This window comes from Hyla sarda, chromosome 6 (assembly GCF_029499605.1).
Source record: "Hyla sarda isolate aHylSar1 chromosome 6, aHylSar1.hap1, whole genome shotgun sequence".
Lineage (NCBI taxonomy): Eukaryota > Metazoa > Chordata > Amphibia > Anura > Hylidae > Hyla > Hyla sarda.
In genome coordinates this window covers 26,995,859-27,020,844 of record NC_079194.1, presented here as the reverse complement: position 1 = coordinate 27,020,844, position 24,986 = coordinate 26,995,859, and the positions used below count along the sequence as shown (strand labels likewise).

The 24,986-nt window shown below is 45.0% G+C and overlaps 1 protein-coding gene across 9 annotated transcripts in view; it reads right to left on the bottom strand.

Annotated features, from left to right (window-relative positions):
- Nucleotides 1-24,986, bottom strand: part of VAV3 (vav guanine nucleotide exchange factor 3) — a 266,286-nt gene that overhangs the window by 110,480 nt on the left and 130,820 nt on the right. For 6 of the 9 annotated variants that reach the window (XM_056523396.1, XM_056523393.1, XM_056523395.1 and 3 more), the window contains 7 exons: nucleotides 16,551-16,616; nucleotides 13,884-13,995; nucleotides 11,189-11,281; nucleotides 9,341-9,409; nucleotides 5,426-5,529; nucleotides 3,669-3,768; nucleotides 738-833 (listed from right to left, as the gene is read on the bottom strand). In XM_056523396.1, coding sequence (XP_056379371.1) covers nucleotides 738-833; nucleotides 3,669-3,768; nucleotides 5,426-5,529; nucleotides 9,341-9,409; nucleotides 11,189-11,281; nucleotides 13,884-13,995; nucleotides 16,551-16,616 — 640 coding nt within the window. Of the gene's footprint in view, nucleotides 1-737; nucleotides 834-3,668; nucleotides 3,769-5,425; nucleotides 5,530-9,340; nucleotides 9,410-11,188; nucleotides 11,282-13,883; nucleotides 13,996-14,148; nucleotides 14,287-14,501; nucleotides 14,608-16,550; nucleotides 16,617-24,986 lie in introns of those variants that run through there. The other 3 variants (XM_056523399.1, XM_056523398.1, XM_056523400.1) reach the window with 3 other exon arrangements.

Here is a 24,986-nt window from a genome sequence, read left to right as displayed (position 1 = left end):
TCTTATGTGGACTATGGGGGAAATTTATCAAAACTTGTCCAGAGGAAAAGTTGGCCAGTTACCCATAGCAACCAATCAGATTGATTCTTTCCTTTTTAACAAGGTCTCTGCAAAAAGAAAGAAGAGATCTGATTGGTTGCTATGGGCAACTGGGCAACGTTTCCTCTGGACTGGTTTTGATAAATCTCCCCCTATATCCTTCTGCTGTGGACTGTGTCCTTTTTGCTTGGCAACGGAATTACCTACTCGCGATCACCCCTGTCCAGACGTGATCAGCATCCCCTTGGATATGGACTCCACTGTGTCAGTGATGCATTGTCTCAAGTTGGTCAGATCCTGTGGCTTGGGGAGTCCTTGATGTACCCCCCCCCCACACACACACACAGAAAGGAGTCACAGGGTGTTAGATCTGATGATGGTGAAGGCCAGTGCAACATTGGTGAATCACTGTTCCCATTTTCCAGGTCACCGATACATGAATGAAACTCTTTATCAAAACTTTGGATCGACCATACTGTAAATATTCACCAAAATTAAGCTGACCTCATGATCACCAGGTTGACCAGGTGTCACTGTGTCTGACTGCCGTGTAATGTCTTTTCCCCACCTCTACTGAGCTAAACTCCCACTAAAAACATAGTCTGCTTTGCTGTTCACTGCAAAGGTAATGGGAGTCAAAGGCCCACAAGGTGCAATGCCAACAAAGTGTGAACAGGGTCATGAATTTCGGTGCTTACCTGGAGCAGCAAGTGATATTTCAGAACCCTCTGCATGGGGACGACAAGGAGGTCTCGCAGGGTAAATTTTCCATTATTGGCCCGTTTCGAACATTCCTGTTTTAAAGGAGAAATAGAATTTTCCATTAAAATGGATTCTCATGGTCTGTGGTCTCCAACAGGTTGGTCTACAGCTATTGAAAAACTACAACTCCATTCAGGCCCTGACAGCCAAACCTTAGTGTCTATTCCCACAAATGTGAATGGGAGTGCGGAATCCCATAGAAGTCTATTGTGCTTTAATTTGATGCAGAATCTGTGCGGAATTCAGCATGCGGAAATTCTGCCATGTGAATTAACCCTAAGCCTCACCCTTAGGTTCACATAGACGATATTCAAACAGAATTAAGCAGAAATTTTGTTGAAACCAAGATTTCAAAGGTTTTTTTTTTCCAAGCGGTCCTAGCGCCCACCAGAACACTGGATTGCGTGGAACAACCCCCGTGTTTTCCGGGCAGACATTCCGCACATTTCAGCCGTGTAAACATACCCTTATTCTGTTCCACCATTTACATCCCTGTTCTGCCTGTGTGTTGCTTCCACCATGACTTTCCTCATTATAGTTTGAAGTGAACATTTGTATTTTTCCTGCCGTTTCCTCAGAAGTGGCGCCAATACAGATTCCCGCTGCTCTGCCCACTACTACGCTGCTCATTTTTGGACCAAATAAAACATCTCAATCTGCACAATCTGCCTGTGATCACAGCCACCACAGGAGGAACGTGTTCCAGCAATTCCTCCTTTTCTTTCCGCTTCTGCTACTAGGCAATGGCCCAAAATATTCTGGATGTCGCCTGGCACAGAGGGCACAAGATAAAATTGTGGTGATGTGGAGCCATGAGGTCCTGTGGCAGAATGGGTCGTATTATAATTATAACATTGAGACAACATAGAAAAATAAATGTGGTGAAATTTTAGTGAAATTTGCAAAAAAAATTAATAAATTGGGTCATCAAGACTTGTACCCAACAAGGGTGGTATAAGGAAGAAGGACATGGTCTAAATAAACCAAATTGCGCCAATATTTTGGTACAACACTTTTGTATAACACTTGTTAAGTATATCCATAAATTGGTGATTGGCAGAGATAATACACACCTTCACCATACACTTTTTAAGTGTTTCCCAACCAGGGTGCCTCCAGCTGTTACAAAACTACAATTCCCAGCATGCCTGGACAGCCAAAGGCTGTCCGGGTATGCTAGGAGTTGTAGTTTTGAAACAGCTGGAAGCACCCTGGTTGAGAAACACTACACTATAGAATAAACTAAAACTTAACTTTCATTGGAATAAGCCTATATTAAAATACCCCATCCCTGTATAAATGTAGGCGTCCGGCACTCGCCTTTACTAAATGTAACATATATACTTTTGTGCATCTGCATTGTACACAAAAAAAAAAAGTTTTTCTTAGGGGTTTATTACCCCTGATGACACCACCTTGTGTGGTGAAACATGTTTGGGGTGGAACTGTATTATATTTTAATTGAGCATATCTAATGTGTGTGCACTGCAGATGCATGCAGGTATTGCCTCATGGCCCCTGATGACGCCAACTAGCATGGTGAAAAATGGGGAAACTGTATCACATTTTATTTAAAGGGGTTATCCAGGAATAGAAAAACACTGCTAATTCCTTTTAAAAACAGCTCCACGTCTGTCTCCAGGTTGGGTGTGGGGTTACAACTTGGCTCCATTCACTTCAAAGGAAGTGAGCTGCAGAACCACACCCAACCTGGTTTTTGAAAGAATGTAGCTCTGTTTTTCTATTCCTGGATAATCCCTTTAAGCAAATCTACTGTGTGTACAATGCAGATGCACACAAGCATTGCCCTATTTCCCATGATGACGCTAACTTGCGTGGTGAAACATGTTTGTGGGGAACTGTATCATTTTGAAGCAAATATCCTGCGTGTACATTGCAGGTATACCAGTTACATTTAGTAATAGTGAGCTCCAAATATTTTGGCAACAAAAAATACAATGAAGTGACAATCCTTGTTCCTGGGATATTTAAAATAGGCTTATTCCATGTGACGATATGTTTTAGCTCGTTAACTATAGAGCATAGTAACTATGAAAAACTTGGCTCTTTTCTGCAGGCCTGGTCTACGTTTTATGTCAAGATTAACTCCTTAAGGACACAGTTTTTTACACCTCACCTTCTAAAAACATAACGCTTAGAATTTTCCACCTATAGACCTATATAAGTGACCAAAATTATGCAATTCTGGACTTTGGTATTTTTTTACATACACGCCATTGACCGTGCGGTTAAATTAACATTATATTTTGATAGCTCGGACACTTATGTATGTGGCGATACCACATATGTTTATGTTTTATTTTTGTTTACATGCTTTTTTTTTTTTATGGGAAAAGGGGAGGTGAATCAAACTTTTATTAGGGAAGGGGTTAAATTGCATTTATTAACTTTTTTCTTTTACTTTTTTTTTTACACTATTTTTTTTGTCTCCATAGGAGACTATTACATGCAATCATTAGATTACATACACTGTTCAATGCTATTCCATAGCATAGCACTGATCAGTGTTATCGGTACTCCAATGCTGAGGCTAACTGGAGCCTTGAAGAACTGATCGTACGGTGAGGATGCAGGTAAGGGCTGCCCTCCCACTGTCCAGCTGAGCTGCCAGGAGTATATTTTTGGCATTTTAGATGCCGCAATCAACTTTGATGGTGGCGTCTAAAGGGTTAATGCTGGGCATCAGCATGGATCACCGGTGTCCTTGCATTAGGCGCGGATCCTGGTTGCTGATAGCTCCTGAGCTCACTTCATAGACCTGCTGCACGGCCGCGACGTATATATACGGCACAGGTCGTTAAGGGGTTAAAAAAAGGAATAACAAATCTGCCCCGAAGTCTACTTACCTCCAGCTTTAGTCTGACATCTTCTCTAGTTTTGGAGATGCTATCCAGAATAGATATGGACGACTCCACCTGACTACAGTATTCACCATATATGAGAAGTCTAAAGGGAAAAAAACATTGTGCAAGAGGGTCATGTGATTAAATAACGGATATGCTGTGTATAAAACATATCCTAGAGCAGTGTTTCCCAACCAGTGTGCCTCCAGCTGTTGCAAAACTACAACTCCCAGCATGCCTGGACAGCCAAAGGCTCACTGGAGGCACACTGGTTGGGAATCACTGTCCTAGAGACATTACACAAGTTTTGATCAAGAAGGATCTGACTGATCGCTAGAATGAGTCGGGAGAGAAGTGCACAGCTTAGTGCTTCTCTCTCTGGTCTCGGTGGCGGCAACCAAGACATTCTATAGATTTGGAATGATATGTCCAGCAAACTGAAGGTGCAGTAAAAGGATATATATTTATTGCACTAGATATCCAATGTTACAAAACATAAAAACCCAATGCATTTCGGGTCTTCCTGACCCTTACTCATAAGCAATAGGACCGTGTAGTAGGAGATGTCGGCGCTGGATAGAGGAACCAGGAGGAGTGTAGCATAAAATCAAGTAGGATTTATTAGATGCAACGCGTTTCGCTGCGCATGCGCAGCTTCATCAGGCATGCGCAGCGAAACGCGTTGCATCTAATAAATCCTACTTGATTTTATGCTACACTCCTCCTGGTTCCTCTATCCAGCGCCGACATCTCCTACTACACGGTCCTATTGCTTATCTACTGCCTTTTAGGAGGGCTGCGGATGAGGACACAAGCATTACAGGCGCTTCCCATTGTTGTGTGTGTGGACACAACCAATTCTGGTAAGCGGCGTGGGATAGATCGTTTCCCTTCCCTATGGGCCTGACCTGCTGATCCCGCACATGGAGCGCCTTCTGCTTTTCTTTTAGATGACCCTTACTCATGGCAATGACTAAGTGTCAGGAAGACCCGAAATGATAAAGGATGTATATCTATTGCATTAGTTTTCCAATGTTACAAAGCATCAAACTCTGATGCATTTGGGGTCTTGCTGACCCTTACTCGTGGCATTGACTAAGTGTCAGGAAGACCTGAAAGGATAAAGGATGTATATTTATTGCAATAGTTATCCAATGTAACAAAGCATCAAACTCTGATGCATTTCAGGTCTTCCTGACCCTTGCTCATGGCAATGACTAAGAGTCAGAAAGACCTGAAATGCATCACTGTTAGATATCCAACAAAATACACTTCCTTTTCCTACACCTTCGGTTTACTGGACATTCCTTTGCCGGTATCTGTTGGATCACCACTGGAGATCGGTGAGTCCGTGCACAGTTGTGGTCACTAGAGGTTCGCCTAAATTGTAAGTTTGTCTCGGGTACTTAAGTTGGCACAGAGCCAGAAGTGAACACGCTTAGTGCGCTCTTCTCCAGGCTCATTCTAGCAATCTGTCGGGGTCTGAATACTTAAGACCTTGACTGATCAAAATACTTAGACATGTCAAAAGTTTTCTTTAAAGTGACAATGCCCAAATAACTGACCATTAAATGTAGAATTCCAGGTGGAGTCACATTGAACTCAAAGGAGCTTTGAATTTCGGCAGAAATCTGTATTTTTAGCACACAGACCTGGAATGTTTTTTCTCAAGTTTAATTCGGAAAGCTATATGATGTTGTAATGTGGGCCGCCAGTCAATTTTGGTAAATTTACCCCAGAAGGAAAATACCATACTGTACCTCTCTTTGTATTTCAAGAAGATCTGGTATAGGTTTTGGCTGTTTTTATGTAAGATCGAGTCATTGACCTCCACCACTAGGCTCCGGTGAACTTTTACTAGATCCTGTGGGTAAATCAAAGTATGAGAAGCCGTGATACTGATAAGTAAGGCTGAGGGCACAATGTAATGTAAAATGGCCGCCATACCCACACCACCCACAGTTCTACTGAAAAGGACTGAGATCACTTGAGGATACATGTTCTAGATCAGTGGTCTCCAAATTGTGGACATCCAGATGCTGTAAAAAGTTCAACTCCCAGCATGCCCGGACAGCCAACGACTGTTCGGGCATGCTGGGAGTTGAAGTTTTGCAACATGTGGAGGTTCGCAGTTTGCAACGCCAACCAAAAGAAATATCCTTGAAAGAGTACCTCTAATGATCTTGATATTGATATTGCTTGATATTGCTCTGTATTTTCTGCTCAGTCTCAGTCAGATTCACAGACTGGGAAGGGGCGTTCCCCAGCAGGCGTGACATCATCTGAAGCCATACAGGGGAGAACTTCCTCCCTCACTCTGCTACACACAGCCCAGAGCAGTTCAGTGTGAGATGACCTATTATTGGCTAAGGCTGCACACACACCACTCAGCATTCCATACTGCCTTTCCTGATTTTGGACTTCTGCCAGGCCAGCAGGATTCCAAAGTCTGTGCAAGAGATGGGGGGGAATGTGCTCTGGACAAGTAGGGAGACACCTAGTGGCAGCTTTTTTTTAACACAAATAAAACATAGAAAACTTTTTTTTTTTAAACAAAGTACATTAGAAAGATTTTTTATTTACCATTAGAAGTGCAATATAAAAAATTAGTTTTAATGAGAGCGCCCATTGAAGGCCACAGACTCACAATGTGCACAGATTCTGCCCATTTCCTATACAGATTTCACATGACATATCTTAAAGTGGTATTCCCATATTAGACATTTATGGCATATCTACAGGGTATGCCATAAATGCCTCATAGATGTGGGTCCCACCTCTGGTCTGTTGTGGTGGCCTAGAGCAGAAGTACCAGCTGCTATGCTGAACGCAGTCCGGGTGGCTATAGTCTTACAAGGTTAGCTGGTCAGTCGAATGTCTTTCTCTAAAAAGCTGAGGCCTATGGGGGATATTGATCAAAACCTGTGCAAAGGAAACATGGTGCAGTTGCCCATAGCAACCAATCAGATTGCTTCTTTCATTTTTCAAAGGCCATTTAAAAAAAATGAAAGAAGTGAGCTGATTGGTTGCTATGGTCATCTGCACCACTTATCCTTTGCACAGGTTTTGATAAATCCCTCCCTATGGAGGAGATTTATCAAAACCTGTGCAGAGGAAAATTTGCCCAGTTGCCCATAGCAACCAATCAGATCGCTTCTTTAATTTTTAACAAGGCCTCTGCAAAATGAAAGCAATCGGATTGGTTGCTATGGGCAACTGCACCATGTTTCCTTTGCACAGGTTTTGATAAATCCTTCCCTATATCTCTATGTTTATTAAATACAAATGTGTTTCCTGTTCTTTCATGTATTACATGCATACACTAAGTCTTGTACAGGGTTAGTAAACTATTCCTACCCATAAGTCTATGCAACAAACATAAGACAGTAGTACTCTCTCCCATCATCTATTTGTACCCAGGACTGTATCTATAACAATGGGGCATCCTCTACGTCTACAGGAAAGAAGGTTTCTACACCAGCACAGACGGGGGTTCTTTACTTTATTTTGTCGGCATAATGGCAGACATTGGCCGGCATTTATCATTGTAGGTGTAAGTGAAGCATTTTTCGACACCTTTTTTTGTGTGCTGGTAATGTGCCGGAGCACCAAATTTATTAAATGTTCACAGAGCATTTGATAAATTTTGTGCAGGTCACATTTTCTGAAATTTTACTCTTCACATACACCAAAAAGTCTGGGCTGGTGTAGTTTTAGAGACATTTTACAGTGGCTTTTCGCCTTTTTTGTGAAAAGGCGCAGTTCATAAAACCCGTCCATATCCTGTGTATTGCCAAAATCAGTGGATTGCAACTCAAAATCAGCAGAAATGTGTAAACCAAAAGGCGCAAATAATCCCTGCTTGTGCCTTTTTTTTTTGCGCCCTTTGTAGACACAAAAAAAAGTCTAAAGACAATGATAAATGTCGGCCATTATGCCTAGAATAGACCTAACCTCTGAGTCTTAGCACTGGAAACAAGAAAACACATTACCAAAGCTAAGCAGAGAAAAGTACGATAACAAGAACAATTTCCTAGTAAATATGTTCAAATTCACAAGACTATGTGCAACACAGTGAGACAACTGACTGGTGACAATCTACCACTTGCTCCTGAACTAAAATGGTATGCCAAAAAGTTTAATTATATCCCTAACATAAACCAAAACATTGTTATTGTCCGGATCTGCGCCAGAAGTACAGTAAACTACCACGTTTGGGAGGTATTATTTCCCAGGGCCTTGTGTATGGATTTCAGCTTCATTGAAGTAGTGGTTGTGGAAATTCTTCATGGTGACACAGAGTTGCACCACTCAAGCCACAAGTAGGGCAGGCGTTAAGGCGGGGCAAACCGTGCAATTGCCCAGCACCCCCATCCCCCAGGGGGCCCCCTGCGGGCCGCCACTGAGCAGCCCGCAGGGGGCCCCCTTCACATTGGGGACATCCCTGTGTCCCAGTTACCTTTCTGCTGCCCCACGTTAACTTTAAAAGCGCAGGAGCCGCCGGGAGGTAGCAGACGCAGCGAAATCACTGACGTCCCGTGCGTGCGCCCATAGGAACGGAGGAGCGGATCTTCGTGGAGGAGGACGCGCGCTGGCCGGCATGGTAAGTTACAAACTGCACATCAGCTTCGGTGCTCCGAACACCGCTCCTCTGGTCCCGGGACCTACTGCTATGGCCTATAGGTCATAGCAGTAGATCGTGACTCCGGAGCGGTTGTCAGAGCACTGAAGTGGGGCAGTATACATGCATACAGCCTCCAGTCATACACTGTATATGGCTGAAGGCTGTAAGTCTGTGGGGGCCACTGCCTACCTAATGTGGGGGACTACAACCTAATGTGGGGGAACTACCACTGCCAACCTAATGTGGGGGAACTATACTGCGAACCTAATGTGGGGGAACTATACTGCCAACCTAATGTGGGGGAACTATACTGCGAACCTAATGTGGGGGAACTATACTGCCAACCTAATGTTGGGGAATTATACTGCCAACCTAATGTGGGGGAACTACCACTGCCAGCCTAATGTGGGGGAACTATACTGCGAACCTAATGTGGGGGAACTATGCAGCCAACCTAATGTGGGGGAACTACCACTGCCAGCCTAATGTTGGGGAACTATACTGCGAACCTAATGTGGGGGAACTATACTGCCAATCTAATGTGGGGGAACTACCACTGCCAGCCTAATGTTGGGGAACTATACTGCCAACCTGATGTGGGGGAACTATACAAAAATATAAAATTGTACTATTCTGATCCCTATAACTCTTTTATTTTTCTGTATATTGGGATGTATGAGGTCATTTTTTGCGCTGTGATTTGTAGTTATCGGTACAATATTTGTTTTGATGGGACTTTTCAATAGCTTTTTAGGTATTTTTTATGGTATTTGAAGTGACCAAAAATGTGCAAATCTGGTTAGTGCACTATTACGACTTTTGGGGCCCCACTTTTGATAATGCCCAGGGCCACGCTAAGCCTAAAACCGGCCTTGGCCACACGAAACCACAACCCTCGTAATACACCGCACAGAACCATAATTCTAGTGTCACAAACTTTACATATTATTCTGCACCTGCGCCTTCACATTGTCACTAGAGAAAATACTTTTTCTACAACCCGTGCACAGGAATTAAAAGAAAACAGATATTTTCAATGAACTTTACTTACAGGAATATTAACAAATATTTTTAGCAGGTCAGTTGTAGGCAAGAATTTCTTCAGTGGATCCATAAAGAACTGTAAAAGAAGAAACATGCACCTGACCATGCTGTTGTATTTGCACTTATGAAGAATAAAGCCTACTTGTATCGAAGCCTGGTGAGTGCCTCCCGCTACCTTCTTTTATATAGTCATGTGTTATTCACCTTCTTGCTCCCTCTTTTCCAAATTGACAGAAAGAAGGAACAGAAGACTTATTAATAAAACACTTATCAGATCAAGGGGTTATACATCCAGTTTTTTTTAAGATTATGACTAAGGAACTAAGGACCAGAAACACGTCAATCTCACATTTTTCCGAGGTCTATGTGCCTTTCTGATGTGACATGTTTTTTTAACTCGTATCCATAAATAATAAAAGTTTTTTCGACCTTCTGTGATGATCGAAAAAACAAAGAGGGAGATTTATCAAGACTTGTGTTAAGGAAAAGTTGACCAGTTGCCCACAGTAACCAATCAGATCACTTCTTTCATTTTTGAAAAGGCCTCTGAAAAATAAATGAAGCAATGTAATTGGTTGCTATGGGCAACTGGTCGACTTTTCCTCAACACAAGTCTTGATGAATCTCCCCCATAGACTTTAATGGGGTTTGCCAGGCATCGTTTGTGTCTGGAGTGTAAGAGATCAGCCATTGCTCTTCTTTCATTGTTCTGCTCCAATGACTAAGTAGCAGAATGGAAAACACAACACTGGTGTGAATTCAGCCTAGAAGGTTCTATTTTCTGCAGTGCTGGGGCACCACTGTGGCCCACATGGATGGAAGCCAAACTTAAAGGGGTACTCCGGTGGAAAACTTTTATTTTATAAGTGAACTGTTACCAGAAAGTTAAAACAGATTTGTAAATTACTTCTATTAAAAAATCTTAATCCTTTCAGTACTTTTTAGCAGCTGTTTGCTACAGAGGAAATTCTTTTATTTTTGAATTTCTTTTTTGTCTTGTCCAGTGCTCTTTGCTGACACCTGATGCCCGTATCAGGAACTGTCCAGAGCAGGAGAAAATCCCCTTAGCAAACCTATGCTGCTCTGGACAGTTCCTGACACGGACAGAGGTGTCAGCAGAGCGCACTGTGAACAAGACAAAAAAGAAATTCAAAAAGAAAAGATTTTCCTCTGTAGCATTCAGCTGCTAAAAAGTACTAAAAGGATTAAGATTTTTTAATAGAAGTGATTTACAAATCTGTTTAACTTTCTGGCACAAGTTCATTTAAAAAAAAAAAAAGTTTTCCACCTGAGTACCCCTTTAAAGGGGAGTTCTGGTATATAACATCTTATCCTCTACCCACAGGATAGGGGATAAGTTTCTAATCTCCTGCTTGGTGCCCTGGTATTCTGAACATTTCTGTGCGGTTGACACGCTCCCTTCCATGCATCTCTATGTGAGATCCGTAGTTACAGCGCTCGTGTATCTCCAGCTCTCCAATAAAGATACATAAAGGGAGCATGTTGGCCACAGCTTTGTGCAGTGGTCAACAGTCTCCTTGCACAGAGCAGAAATAGCTTAATGCACGAGGAGAGCTGGGGCGTCGGGCAGGAGATCGGAGATCAGAGTGCAACAGTCGAACCTCTCTGCAATCAGACAGTTTTCCCCTATGCTCTGGATAGGGGATAAAATGTTATGTACCGGAGTTCCCCTTTAATATCTGGTTTCTGTTGATCTTCGATGGTCATGAGAGCAGAGCAGACTATGATATTCTAACCAATAAAACCCTGAAACCCAAATGTGGATCCAGCAAGACCCATTACAGGATGGATAATAATGAATCTGTCCTGTACTATCATCGGTCACATCACGTACCTTTTCTATAGAGTCCAAGGTTTCCGAATATTTCTCCTCTGTCTGCTTTATTTCTAAGAGGCAACAGCTCCGGATGTCACTCTCGGCAGTTCTCTATGGAGACAGAATACCTCAATTATCAATCGAAAATAAAAAAAATAACCAACAATGATCTGAAATGGTTTTAAAGCCCTATAAAAGTGAACCTGAAGTCACCGTTTTGAGATGACAAGTTCTCACTGGACAAAGACCTGAGATAGGTTGGTGCTTGAGAATCACTGGGCTGGAAGGTGAATATAACTCCTTTTTGGTTGATGCCATATATACAGCCTAACATTACCGGGTCAGAAAATATCTTTAAACCACCACCCACCTTGAGTTTGTACTTTAAAGTAAGGGCTGGGTTCACATCACGTTTTCTCCCACACGGGAGCGCATACGGCTAAAACCGCTAAAACCTCGCGCTCCCGTATGCCTTTCTATGCGCTCCCGTATGTAATTCATTTCAATGAGCCGGCCGGAGTGAAACGTTCGGTCCGGTCGGCTCATTTTTGCGCTCAGTTTTAGGTCCGGGGAAAAAGCGCATACGGCGCAAAAATGAGCCGTAAATGAATTACATACGGGAGCGCATAGAAAGGCACACGGGAGTGCGAGGTTTTAGCTCCCCCCTGCCGTATGCGCTCCCGTATGGGAGAAAACATGATGTGAACCCAGCCTAACTCAGATACTACCAGGTGGCCTCCAGCTGTTGCTAAAATGCAACTCCCAGCAGCCCGGACAGCCCTCGGCTGCAAGTTGTAGTTTAACAACAACTGTGGGCACCCTGGTTGGGAAACACTGCATTACACAGTGTATACAATTTACCTGTAATGTTACTGTCATTTAAAATAACTTTTGGCAAGTCAAATGTTTCAATCTGTTGTGGTTTGGGTCCTCAGACCCTCACTTATTGCTTATATAAGCAGAGAGAAGCATACAGCTGAGTGTTCCCCCTGTTTTACTGCTTAATGCAGGAGATGGACTTTATAGTAAGTCTATGGAGTCCATCTTATGCAGCGAGGAGAGAAGAGCTCATTCTAGCCATTGGTAGGGGTACCACCACTGAGACCCCAACACATCAAATCTTTTGACATGTCTCTATTGCAGGTCAAAAGTTTTTTTTCTGTTGAACAAAATTTGTATAGATCAATAGTACAAGTGAATATAAGCACCTTAGCAATTTATCTTAGAAGATAAAAATGCTTCTTTCTCCTGTTATCACCGTCAGACTCCCACCGATTTATCAGCTGTTGTCTATTCATTGTTACAACCGGAATACCCCTTAAAAGTAGGGTCACACGTAATGGATCCGCAGCGTGTTTTACGCTGCGGATCCGCTGATGACCCAACCGTATAGTATGCCTCCAGCTCAAGGGGGGGTCGCAGCAGCAATTCTCCGCTATGAGCAGCCACACATTCGTGTCGCCGTGCGCATGCTCAGTGCACTCAGACATCACTGCCGCTACGCGATATCTGTGAGTACACTATGCGTGTGTGCAGCCATTCGCAGGTCTCTGTGTGGCTGCTCATAGCTGAGAGCAGGACACAGGGGGGGGGGAACAGCTGGAGGCACACTATAGGGTCGGGTAATCAGCGAATCTGCAGCGTAAAAAACACGCTGCGGATCCGTTACGTGTGACCCTACCTTAAAGATGTTATCCAGGATTGGAACAACAAAGCTGATTTTTTCCGAAAAAACAAACAAACAAACCCTACATCTGTTATCAGGTTGTATGTAGGGCTGCCATCTTTCTTGCAAAAAAATACTGACCATGCTAATTTACATAATGAATTATATATGCGTGACATCACAGGATAAACATATGCTGGGGAAATTTTGGCCTATTCCGACCCCTATAACTTTTTTTATTTCTCCTTATACATGCCTGTATAAGGGTCATTTTTTGCGCCCCGATCTGTAGTTTTTAACAGCACCATTTTTTTATTTTATGTGACTTTTTTATTTTATTTTTTTAAATTCTAGAGTTGCAGTTAGTTACTAACTACAACTCCCAGCATGCCCTGATACAGTCTGTGGCTCAGCAGCTGCCCCAAATGAAAACTACAACTCCCAGCATGTTGGACTATATAGAAGTATATAGTATAGGTCAGTGTTTCCCAACCAGGAGTGCCTCCAGCTGTTGCAAAACTACAAATCCCAGCATGCCCGGACAGCCAACGGCTGTCCGGGCTTGCTGGGAGTTGTAGTTTTGCAACAGCTGGAGGCGCTCTGGTTAGGAAACACTAGTATAGTATATGGTGCAACATTCCGGGAATTGGACGATTGGTTGGATAAATACCAACCATTGCATTGCCGGTATTTTTAATATAAAAATACCGGCAGGGTGGCCAAAATACCGGCTGTGCCAGTAAAATACCATCCAGGTGACAACCCTAGTATGTGGTAACGCAGCTCAGATCTATTGAAGTGAAGTCACCCAAATTGTAATACCACACATAACCTGATGACAGGGGCGGTGCCGTTTTTGAAAGAAATTAACTCTGTTTGTATTCCTGGATAGTAGAAGACTCTATTAGTATTATTACTATGATTATTGTGCAGGATTTTATACAGAAACCAGATGTTTGTGGCAATGGCCTGTAGTGGCAGAGGAGTCTGTGGTTACAGGTCACATTCGGTGCACATAAGAGTCGTCGGAGAAGCGTCGGTGCTTACACTGGGCGCTGTCGCCTCGGCCTTCATAAGATCTTCATATACTTCATCGGCTTCATCCTCCCTGTACACACAGTCATAATACAACTCGTCATCTTCTTCCATCCCGGATTCACTGTAAGACAAAAAAATAAAAAATAAGTCTCCTGAGCGATTATCGATCGCAACGACCACCAACGTGACGGAGATGTATCTGCCGCAAACATGTCAGCCAAGATAGCAACAATCTCTATGGAGAAGAAGACCAATGTACAACAGTGAGAGTTACCGAGACAGACACTGGCTAAAAAGAAGACTTTTTGGGAGATTTATCAACCTGTGTAGAGGAAAAGGTGTGCAGTTGCCCATAGCAACCAATCAGATCGCTTCTTTCATTTTTAAAAGGGCCTCAGCAATATAAAAGAGGTCATCTGATTGGTTGCTATGGGCAACTGGTCGACTTTTCCTCTGCACAGGTTGATAAATCTCCCCCTTTCTCTTTTCTGTGCCCCATGTCCTTATCTCAGTGTTTCCCAACCAGGGTGCCTCCAGCTGTTGTTGCTGCAGATTGCCCGGGCAGCCAATGGACAAAGCCTTATAGACATAAGTTTATCCCAGGTATATGAAATGGAGGAGGTATACCATAACCTGTGTAGGGGGAAAGAGAAGCAGTTCCCCATAGCAACCAATTATATCGCTTCTTTCACATTTCACTGGCCTTGTTAAAAATGAAGCGAGCTGATTGGTTGCTATGGGCAACTGCACTGGTCTTCCTCTACACAGGTATTGATAATCTCCCTATAGTATGTCCAGTCAGATAGATAGATATAGATAGATATGAGATAGATAGATATTTATGAGATAGATATGAGATAGATAGATAGATATGAGATAGATAGACAGATAGATATGAGATAGATAGATAGATATATAGATAGATATGAGATAGATAGATATGAGATAGATATGAGATAGATAGATAGATATGAGATAGATATGAGATAGATAGATAGATAGATAGATAGATAAGAGATAGATAGATATGGGATAGATATGAGATAGATAGATAGATAGATAGATAGATAGATAGATAGATAGAGAGATATGAGATAGATAGATAGATAAGAGATAGATAGATATGAGATAGATATGAGATAGATAGATAGATAGATAGAGAGATATGAGAGATACGACATAGATAGATAGATATGAGATAGATATAGACAGATAGATAGATAGATATGAGATAGATAGATATGAGATAGATAGATAAATAGATAGATATGAGATAGATAGATAGTAAGATAGATAGATAATAGATAGATAATAGATAAATAATAGATAGATATGAGATAGATAGATAGATAGATAAATAATAGATAGATATGAGATAGATAGATAGATATGAGATAGATAGATAGATAGATAGATATTAGATAGATAGATACATAGATAGATAGATATGAGATAGATAGATATTAGATAGATAGATATGAGATAGATACATAGATAGATAGATATGAGATAGATAGATATGAGATAGATAGATAGATAGATAGATAGATAGATATGAGATAGATAGATAGATATGAGATAGATAGATAAATAGATAGATATGAGATAGATAGATAGTAAGATAGATAGATAATAGATAGATAATAGATAAATAATAGATAGATATGAGATAGATAGATAGATAGATAGATAAATAATAGATAGATATGAGATAGATAGATAGATAGATAGATAGATATGAGATAGATAGATAGATAGATATTAGATAGATAGATACATAGATAGATAGATATGAGATAGATAGATATTAGATAGATAGATATGAGATAGATACATAGATAGATAGATATGAGATAGATAGATATGAGATAGATAGATAGATAGATAGATATGAGATAGATAGATATTAGATAGATAGATACATAGATAGATAGAAATGAGATAGGTAGATAGATATGAGATAGATAGATCCACAAAAAGGACCGCACTCCCCGAAAAATGAGAGCGAGTGCAAGCTGGTCGGGTCTGGGTCAAGGGCCCCTGTAGATAACCAGTTCAACAAAGGCAGCAGCACCCCGGGATAGATGAAAGCGTGTCAGCCTTTATTCATCACATGCCACTGTGGAATCTGATGAATAAAGCCTGACACACTTTCATCTATCCCGGGGTGCTGCTGCCTTTGTTGAACTAGATAGATATATAGATAGATATGAGATAGATAGATAGATAGATAGATAGATAGATATGAGATAGATATGAGATAGATGATAGATAGATATGAGATAGATATGAGATAGATAGATAGATAGATATGAGATAGATAGATATGAGATAGATAGATAGATAGATAGATAGATAGATATGAGATAGATAGATATGAGATAGATAGATATGAGATAGATAGATAGATATGAGATAGATAGCTAGATAGATAGATATGTGATAGATAGATAGATAGATATGAGATAGATAGATAGATAGATAGATAGATAGATATGAGATAGATAGAAAGATATGAGATAGATAGATATGAGATAGATAGATAAATAGATAGATATGAGATAGATAGATAAATAGATAGATATGAGACAGATAAATAGATAGATAGATAGATAGATAGATACATATGAGATAGATAGATAGATAAATAGATAGATAGATAAAATGATTACATACTCAATTAAGTCAGGCAATCCTTTATAGATGTCCTCATCTTGGACACTTTCTTCTGTTGGGAACGGTCTGAGCAAAAGAACACAAGAGAAGTGTTAGATTTTTCTATAACAAATTAATTCTCCTCCATATGGGACACAACTCTCTTTCTCTAGAGCAGTCTTTTCCAACCAGTGTGTCTCCAGCTGTTGCAAAGTGACAACTCCCACACATGCTGGGAGTTGTAGTTTATGCAACAACTGGAAGCACATTGGTTGAGAAACACTGTTCTAGAGTCACATACAAACCCAAGATATGTTGCAAAGTTGAAACTGACATACAACACAGCTACCTAGAGGTGGCACTGGAGAGACGGTCTTCGTCTTTCTAGAGAAGAGCTCATTTGCATACTTTTTCTCCCATAATGCACTGAATGTAGAGTCACATACACCAGCAGGATCTCCTTAATAAGACTCAGTACCCACTAGAGCTATAGAAGGCAAATACCAGTCTCCACTTCAATAAATCCATTGCACATAACCTTGCTACAATCAACAATGTAACGAAAAGTAATAAAATAACAGGACTATGAATATGCAACCAATGAAATGTAGCAAAAACTGTGCATGAAGAATACATTCCTATATTATTGACTGCTAATATAATGCGGCGGACATTCTCACTTGACGGGTTTTCCTTCCTGCTCCGCCTTTCTCAGCGTCATGGTGTACAATTCATAACTACCGTGATACTAGATGGCGGGTGAATAATTCATCATCATTCCCCATCAGCAGTTAAATTAATATACGCTCCACTTCCTAATGGATTTTCTCTGGATGTTGAGGATGTTTCTCCTATGTCCTATCTTTGCAATAACAAGATTTTCTTGTAGAATTAATATTCACAGATTTTCCTGTAGTGCTGCATAATAGATGAAAACATTAAACCTTAGTGAAATATTCATGGCTTTCCCATGTTATAATATTAAGCACAGTTGTACTTGGAGTTATTGAATCAAATAAAGTAACGTGAGGTGCGGGCTGCATGAAAGTGATACGGCATCACTAAATTATCAAAGACCTCGATATGAAGAGACGGCTGAGGTTAAAGGGGTAATCCCATGGATCATTTCATATCAAATGGCTGTTAATAATTGTATTAATGTGTTTGCAGTGTTTGTAGGATAAATATACTTTTTTCTATAATTATTTGCCTACATAGGGGACCCTTGGTGCAGCTGGAGGTGGGTTCTGAGCTAAATCAGTCTCCTTTCACTTCTGGCAGATGACAGTGTAGTCCCTATTTATGTCCCATGCAGGAGGAGTCTTCTGTCATGTTACTACAGAGACTCTACTCCTTTCTCTCTGTAAGAAGTTTACAATATATTCTTTTCTTTCTTCCACTACAGAAGGAGTCTCCTCAGCTATACCAACATATTACTATAGGGGTTCTGCTCCTTCTCTCCCTGGCACCTGAAAATATTGATAATATAGTCTCTTCTGACTTTCCCTGCAGAAGGAGTCCTCTCTGCTATCTTTCCCTGTTTTGCAGAGGCTCTCCTCCTTCCACTTCTGGAAGCATACAGTATAATGCTATCTTACTTCCCCTGCAAAAGAAGTCTTCTCAGTTATACTGCCCTGCTATTACAGAGGCTCTCCTCCTTCCACCTCTGGCAGCAGTCAGTATAACATTTTTTTACATCCCCTGCATAAGAAGCCTTCTCAGCTATACTTCCATGTTATTACAGAGGCTCTCCTCCTTCCACCTCTGGCAGCAGTCTGTATAACATTTTCTTATGTCCCCTGCATAAGAAGCCTTCTCAGCTATACTTCCATGTTATTATAGAGGCTCTTCTCTTTCTACCTCTGGTAGCAGTCAGTATAGCGTTTTCTAACGTCCCCTGCCAAAAGGAATCTTCTCAGTTTTACTGCCCTGATACTGCAGAGTCTCTCCTCCCTCCACCTCTGGCAGCAGACAATATAATGCTTTATTCCCTCCCCAGCATAAAGATTGTTCTGAACTATACTGGCATGTTATTACAGAGGGTCTCCTCCTTCCACCTCTGGCATCTAACAATATAGTCCCTTCTGACACCTACAGAAGGTGTCCTCTCTGCTATAACGTCCTGTTATTGCAGAAGTTCTCCTTCTTCCACATCTGGCAGCAGACTGTATACTGCTTTCTTACTTCCCCTACAAAAGAAATCTTCTCAGTTTTATAGCACTGCTTTTACAGAGGCTCTCCTCCTTCCACCTCTGGCAGCAGTCAGTATAACGCTTTCTTTCGTCCCCTGAATAAGAAGTCTTCTTAGCTATACTGCCATGTCATTACAGAGACCCTCCTTCTTCCACCTCTGGCAGCAGTCAGTATAACGCATTCTTACATCCCCTGCATAAGAAGTTTTCTCATTTATACTGCCATGTTATTATAAAGGCTCTCCTTCTTCCACCTCTGGCAATAGACAGTACAATCCTTTCTTACTTCCCCTGCAAAAAGGAGTCTTCTCAGTTTTACTGCCCTGATACTGCAGAGGCTCTCCTCCTTCCACCTCTGGCAGCATAAGAAATGTTCTGAACTATACTGGCATGTTATTACTGAGGGTCTCCTCCTTCCACCTATGGCATCTAACATTATAGTCCCTTCTGGTTTCTCCTGCAGAAGGTGTCCTCTCTGCTATAATGTTCTGCTATTGCAGAGGTTCTCCTCCTTCCACCTCTGGCAGTAGACAGTATAATGCTTTCTTACTTATCCTGCAAAAAAAAGTCTTCTCAGATATGCTGCCATGTTATTACAGAGGCTCTCCTCCTTCCACCTCTGGAAGCAGACAGTATAATGCTTTATTATGTCCCCTGCATTAGAAGTCTTCTCAGCTTTTATTACAGAGATTCTTCTCCTTCCACCTCTGGCAGTAGACATAATAATGCTTTCTTGCTTCCTGCAAAAGTTTTCTCAGCGATACTACCATGTTATTACCACAGGGCAGAAATCTATTTCTATTGGCTGCCCTGCAGTGAAGTAGATTTACTATGCAGAGACCTGGTTGTGTGGGAGTGACTGATCATGTGTGTCCTCCAGCACTCAGCTCAGTAGGTGGATGTGCTCATTGCTATACACTTTGAACAGCAGGTGGTGCTATACTATGTCAGTAAATATGATAGCTTTTCACTGAATACTTTTTACCAACATGTAAATGGAAAACATTATTTTTTATGATCTAGGCCAGTGTTTCTTATCCAGTGTGCCTCCAGTTGTTGCAAAACTACAACTACCAGCATGCCTGGACATGCTTGGAGTTGTAGTTTTGCACCAGTTGGAGGTACACTGGTTGGAAAACATGAATCTATGCTATAAAAATAATATTTTATAATGGGACAATGACTTTAATCTACAATGCACTGTATAGCAGTATACAGATGGAGCTGGGAGGGGTGGGGGAAGCTAGCAGGAGGGATCTGATAGGTGATGATGTCATCCTGTAGCTCACAGGAAGTCAAATGATCACTTTCTCCAATGCATTACGCACTGTGATTTTCAGTGGGTCAGACGTGTTCACATGACCCAGTTACAGTAATGAAACGCATGGATGCAGCTGTGCCAGAATAAAACAGATGGCGATGTAGGAATGGTGACGGTGAGTGATTATATGGGCAAAAAATGGCCATCAATATCAGATTGGTCAGTGTCCGAGTCTCTGCACGCCCCGCCCACACCGATCAGCTGACTAAAAAGGATGTAATGCGACATTCAAACACTGCAGCCTCTTCAAGGTTTACCAAAGACAGCACCTTCCATTATGTAGTGGCTGCACCTGATACTGCAGCTCAATCCTGTTCATGTGGGACTGAGCTGCAGTACCAGGAACAGTCACGGTCATATTTACAGCACTGGATATGGTCAGCTGATCGGTAGGGTTGTCGGAAGTCAGACACATTTTCTGCACTTCCAGGAATAGTATTCCTATCTGAGGCGGCTGTGACGTCGCGTCACAGCTTACAAGGAGATTCTGTTTCATGGGATGGTAGAAGCGTTACCTGACGTTGTACAAAACCATAGTCCATATATACCAGTGATGGTGAACCTTTTTGAGCCCGAGTGCCCAAACCGTAATGCACATCAACTTTTTTTCCCCTCAAAGTGCCACCACATACATACATAATATAAAATACATACATAATACATAGAGCGGCCGGAGGAAGGGGGGATTGAGCCGCCGAAGGAAGGTGGGATAGAGTGGCTGGAGGAAGGGGGGATAGAGTGGCCGGAGGAAGGGGGTTAAGAATGGCCTGAGGAAGGGGGATAGAGCGGCCGGAGGAAGGGGGATAGAGCAGCTAGAGGAAGGGGAAAAGAGCGGCCGGAGGAACGGGGATAGAGCGGCCGGAAGAAGGGGTAAAGAGCGGCCAGAGGAAGGGGGATAGAGCGGCCGGAAGAAGGGGTAAAGAGCGGCCGAAGGAAGGGGGATAGAGCGGCCGAAGGAAGGGGGATAGAGTGGCCGGAGGAAGGGGAATAGAGAGGCCGGAGGAATAGGTAAAGAGCGGCCGGAGGAAGGGGGATAGAGTGGCCGGAGAAAGGGGGGATAGAGTGGCCGGAGGAAGGGGGATAGAGTGGCCTGAGGAAGGCGATAGAGTGGCCAGAGGAAGGGGGATAGAGCGGCCCGGAGGAAGGGGGGATAGAGCGGCCGGAGGAAGGGGTAGAGAGAGGCCGAAGGAAGGGGGATAGAGCGGCCGGAGGAAGGGGTAAAGAGCAGCCAAAGGAATGGGGGATAGAGCGGCCAGAGGAAGGGGGATAGAGCGGCCAGAGGAAGGGGATAGAGCGGCCGGAGGAAGGGGTAAAGAGTGGCCAAAGGAATGGGGGATAGAGAGGCCGGAGGAAGGGAGATAGAGTGGCAGGAGCAAGGGGGATAGAGCGGCCGGAGGAAGGGGGATAGAGCGGCTGGAGGAAGGGGTAAAGAGCGGCCGAAGGAATGGGGGATAGAGTGGCCGGAGGAAGGGGGATAGAGTGGCCGGAGGAAGGGGGATAGAGAGGCCAGAGGAAGGGGGATAGAGTGGCCGGAGGAAGGGGGATAGAGAGGCCGGAGGAAGGGGGTTAAGAGTGGCCAGAGGAAGGGGGGATAGAGTGGCCGGAGGAAGGGGGTTAAGAATGGCCGGAGGAAGGGGGATAGAGCGGCCGGAAGAAGGGGTAAAGAGTGGCCGAAGGAAGGGGGATAGAGCGGCCGAAGGAAGGGGGATAGAGTGGCCGGAGGAAGGGGGATAGAGAGGCCAGAGGAATAGGTAAAGAGCGGCCGGAGGAAGGGGGATAGAGTGGCTGGAGAAAGGGGGGATAGAGCGGCCGGAGGAAGGGGGATAGAGTGGCCCGAGGAAGGTGATAGAGTGGCCAGAGGAAGGGGGATAGAGCGGCCAGGAGGAAGGGGGGATAGAGCGGCCGGAGGAAGGGGTAAAGAGAGGCCGAAGGAAGGGGGATAGAGCGGCCGGAGGAAGGGGTAAAGAGCAGCCAAAGGAATGGGGGATAGAGCGGCCAGAGGAAGGGGGATAGAGCGGCCAGAGAAAGGGGGGATAGAGCGGCCGGAGGAATAGATAAAGAGTGGCCGGAGGAATAGGTAAAGAGCGGCCGGAGGAAGGGGTAAAGAGCGCCAAAGGAAGGGGGATAGAGCGGCCGGAGGAAGGGGTAAAGAGTGGCCAAAGGAATGGGGGATAGAGAGGCCGGAGGAAGGGGGATAGAGTGGCTGGAGAAAGGGGGATAGAGCGGCCGGAGGAAGGGGGATAGAGCGGCCGGAGGAAGGCGTAAAGAGCGGCCGAAGGAATGGGGGATAGAGTGGCCGGAGGAAGGGGGATAGAGTGGCCGGAGGAAGGGGGATAGAGAGGCCGGAGGAAGGGGGATAGAGTGGCCGGAGGAAGGGGGATAGAGAGGCTGGAGGAAGGGGGATAGAGCGGCCGGAGGAAGAGGGATAGAGCGACCCGGAGGAAGGGGGGATAGAGCGGCTGGAGGAAGGGGTAAAGAGAGGCCGAAGGAAGGGGGATAGAGCGGCCGGAGGAAGGGGTAAAGAGCAGCCAAAGGAATGGGGGATAGAGCGGCCAGAGGAAGGGGGATAGAGCGGCCAGAGAAAGGAGGGATAGAGCGGCCGGAGGAATAGATAAAGAGTGGCCGGAGGAATAGGTAAAGAGCGGCCGGAGGAAGGGGTAAAGAGCGGCCAAAGGAAGGGGGATAGAGCGGCCGGAGGAAGGGGTAAAGAGTGGCCAAAGGAATGGGGGATAGAGAGGCCGGAGGAAAGGGGATAGAGTGGCTGGAGGAAGGGGTAAAGAGTGGCCAAAGGAATGGGGGATAGAGAGGCCGGAGGAAGGGGGATAGAGTGGCAGGAGCAAGGGGGATAGAGCGGCCGGAGGAAGGGGGATAGAGCGGCTGGAGGAAGGGGTAAAGAGCGGCTGAAGGAATGGGGGATAGAGTGGCCGGAGGAAGGGGGATAGAGTGGCCGGAGGAAGGGGGATAGAGAAGCCAGAGGAAGGGGGATAGAGTGGCCGGAGGAAGGGGGATAGAGAGGCCGGAGGAAGGGGGTTAAGAGTGGCCAGAGGAAGGGGGGATAGAGTGGCCGGAGGAAGGGGGTTAAGAATGGCCGGAGGAAGGGGGATAGAGCGGCCGGAAGAAGGGGTAAAGAGCGGCCGAAGGAAGGGGGATAGAGCGGCCGAAGGAAGGGGGATAGAGTGGCCGGAGGAAGGGGGATAGAGAGGCCGGAGGAATAGGTAAAGAGCGGCCGGAGGAAAGGGGATAGAGTGGCCGGAGAAAGGGGGGATAGAGCGGCCGGAGGAAGGGGGATAGAGTGGCCCGAGGAAGGTGATAGAGTGGCCAAAGGAAGGGGGATAGAGCGGCCCGGAGGAAGGGGGGATAGAGCGGCCGGAGGAAGGGGTAAAGAGAGGCCGAAGGAAGGGGGATAGAGCGGCCGGAGGAAGGGGTAAAGAGCAGCCAAAGGAATGGGGGATAGAGCGGCCAGAGGAAGGGGGATAGAGCGGCCAGAGAAAGGGGGGATAGAGCGGCCGGAGGAATAGATAAAGAGTGGCCGGAGGAATAGGTAAAGAGCGGCCGGAGGAAGGGGTAAAGAGCGGCCAAAGGAAGGGGGATAGAGCGGCCGGAGGAAGGGGTAAAGAGTGGCCAATGGAATGGGGGATAGAGAGGCCGGAGGAAGGGGGATAGAGTGGCTGGAGAAAGGGGGATAGAGCGGCCGGAGGAAGGGGGATAGAGCGGCCGGAGGAAGGGGTAAAGAGCGGCCGAAGGAATGGGGGATAGAGTGGCCGGAGGAAGGGGGATAGAGTGGCCGGAGGAAGGGGGATAGAGAGGCCGGAGGAAGGGGGATAGAGAGGCTGGAGGAAGGGGGATAGAGCGGCCGGAGGAAGGGGGATAGAGCGACCCGGAGGAAGGGGGGATAGAGCGGCTGGAGGAAGGGGTAAAGAGAGGCCGAAGGAAGGGGGATAGAGCGGCCGGAGGAAGGGGTAAAGAGCAGCCAAAGGAATGGGGGATAGAGCGGCCAGAGGAAGGGGGATAGAGCGGCCAGAGAAAGGAGGGATAGAGCGGCCGGAGGAATAGATAAAGAGTGGCCGGAGGAATAGGTAAAGAGCGGCCGGAGGAAGGGGTAAAGAGCGGCCAAAGGAAGGGGGATAGAGCGGCCGGAGGAAGGGGTAAAGAGTGGCCAAAGGAATGGGGGATAGAGTGGCTGGAGAAAGGGGTATAGAGCGGCCGGAGGAAGGGGGATAGAGCGGCTGGAGGAAGGGGTAAAGAGCGGCCGAAGGAATGGGGGATAGAGTGGCCGGAGGAAGGGGGATAGAGTGGCCGGAGGAAGGGGGATAGAGAGGCCGGAGGAAGGGGGATAGAGTGGCCGGAGGAAGGGGGATAGAGTGGCCGGAGGAAGGGGGATAGAGCTGCCGGAGGAATGGGGGATAGAGAGGCCGGAAGAAGGGGGATAGAGTGGCCGGAGGAAGGGGGATAGAGTGGCCGGAGGAAGGGGGATAGAGAGAACGGAGGAAGGGGGATAGAGCGGCCGGAGGAAGGGGGATAGAGCGGCCGGAGGAAGGGGGATAGAGCTGCCGGAGGAAGGGGGATAGAGCGGCCGGAGGAAGGGGGATAGAGCGGCCGGAGGAAGGGGTAAAGAGCGGCTGGAGGAAGGGGTAAAGAGCGGCCGGAGGAAGGGGTAAAGAGCGGCCGGAGGAAGGGGGTTCGAACGGCCGGAGGAAGGGGTAAAGAGTGTCCGGAGCTGCAAATTTAAAAAAATTAATACATTTTTAAACATTTCGCCAAGACAGACGGCCCACTGGATGGCTCGGTCAACCGGGCATATGCCCGGTGTGCCCGATGGCCAGCCGGCCCTGATTTGCGAACTATGGCCGCGTGACCATAGAGGGGGCTCGGCATGCCACTTGTGGCAGGTATGCCATAGGTTCGCCATCACTGATATATGCCATTGCTGTTTAATACTTACAC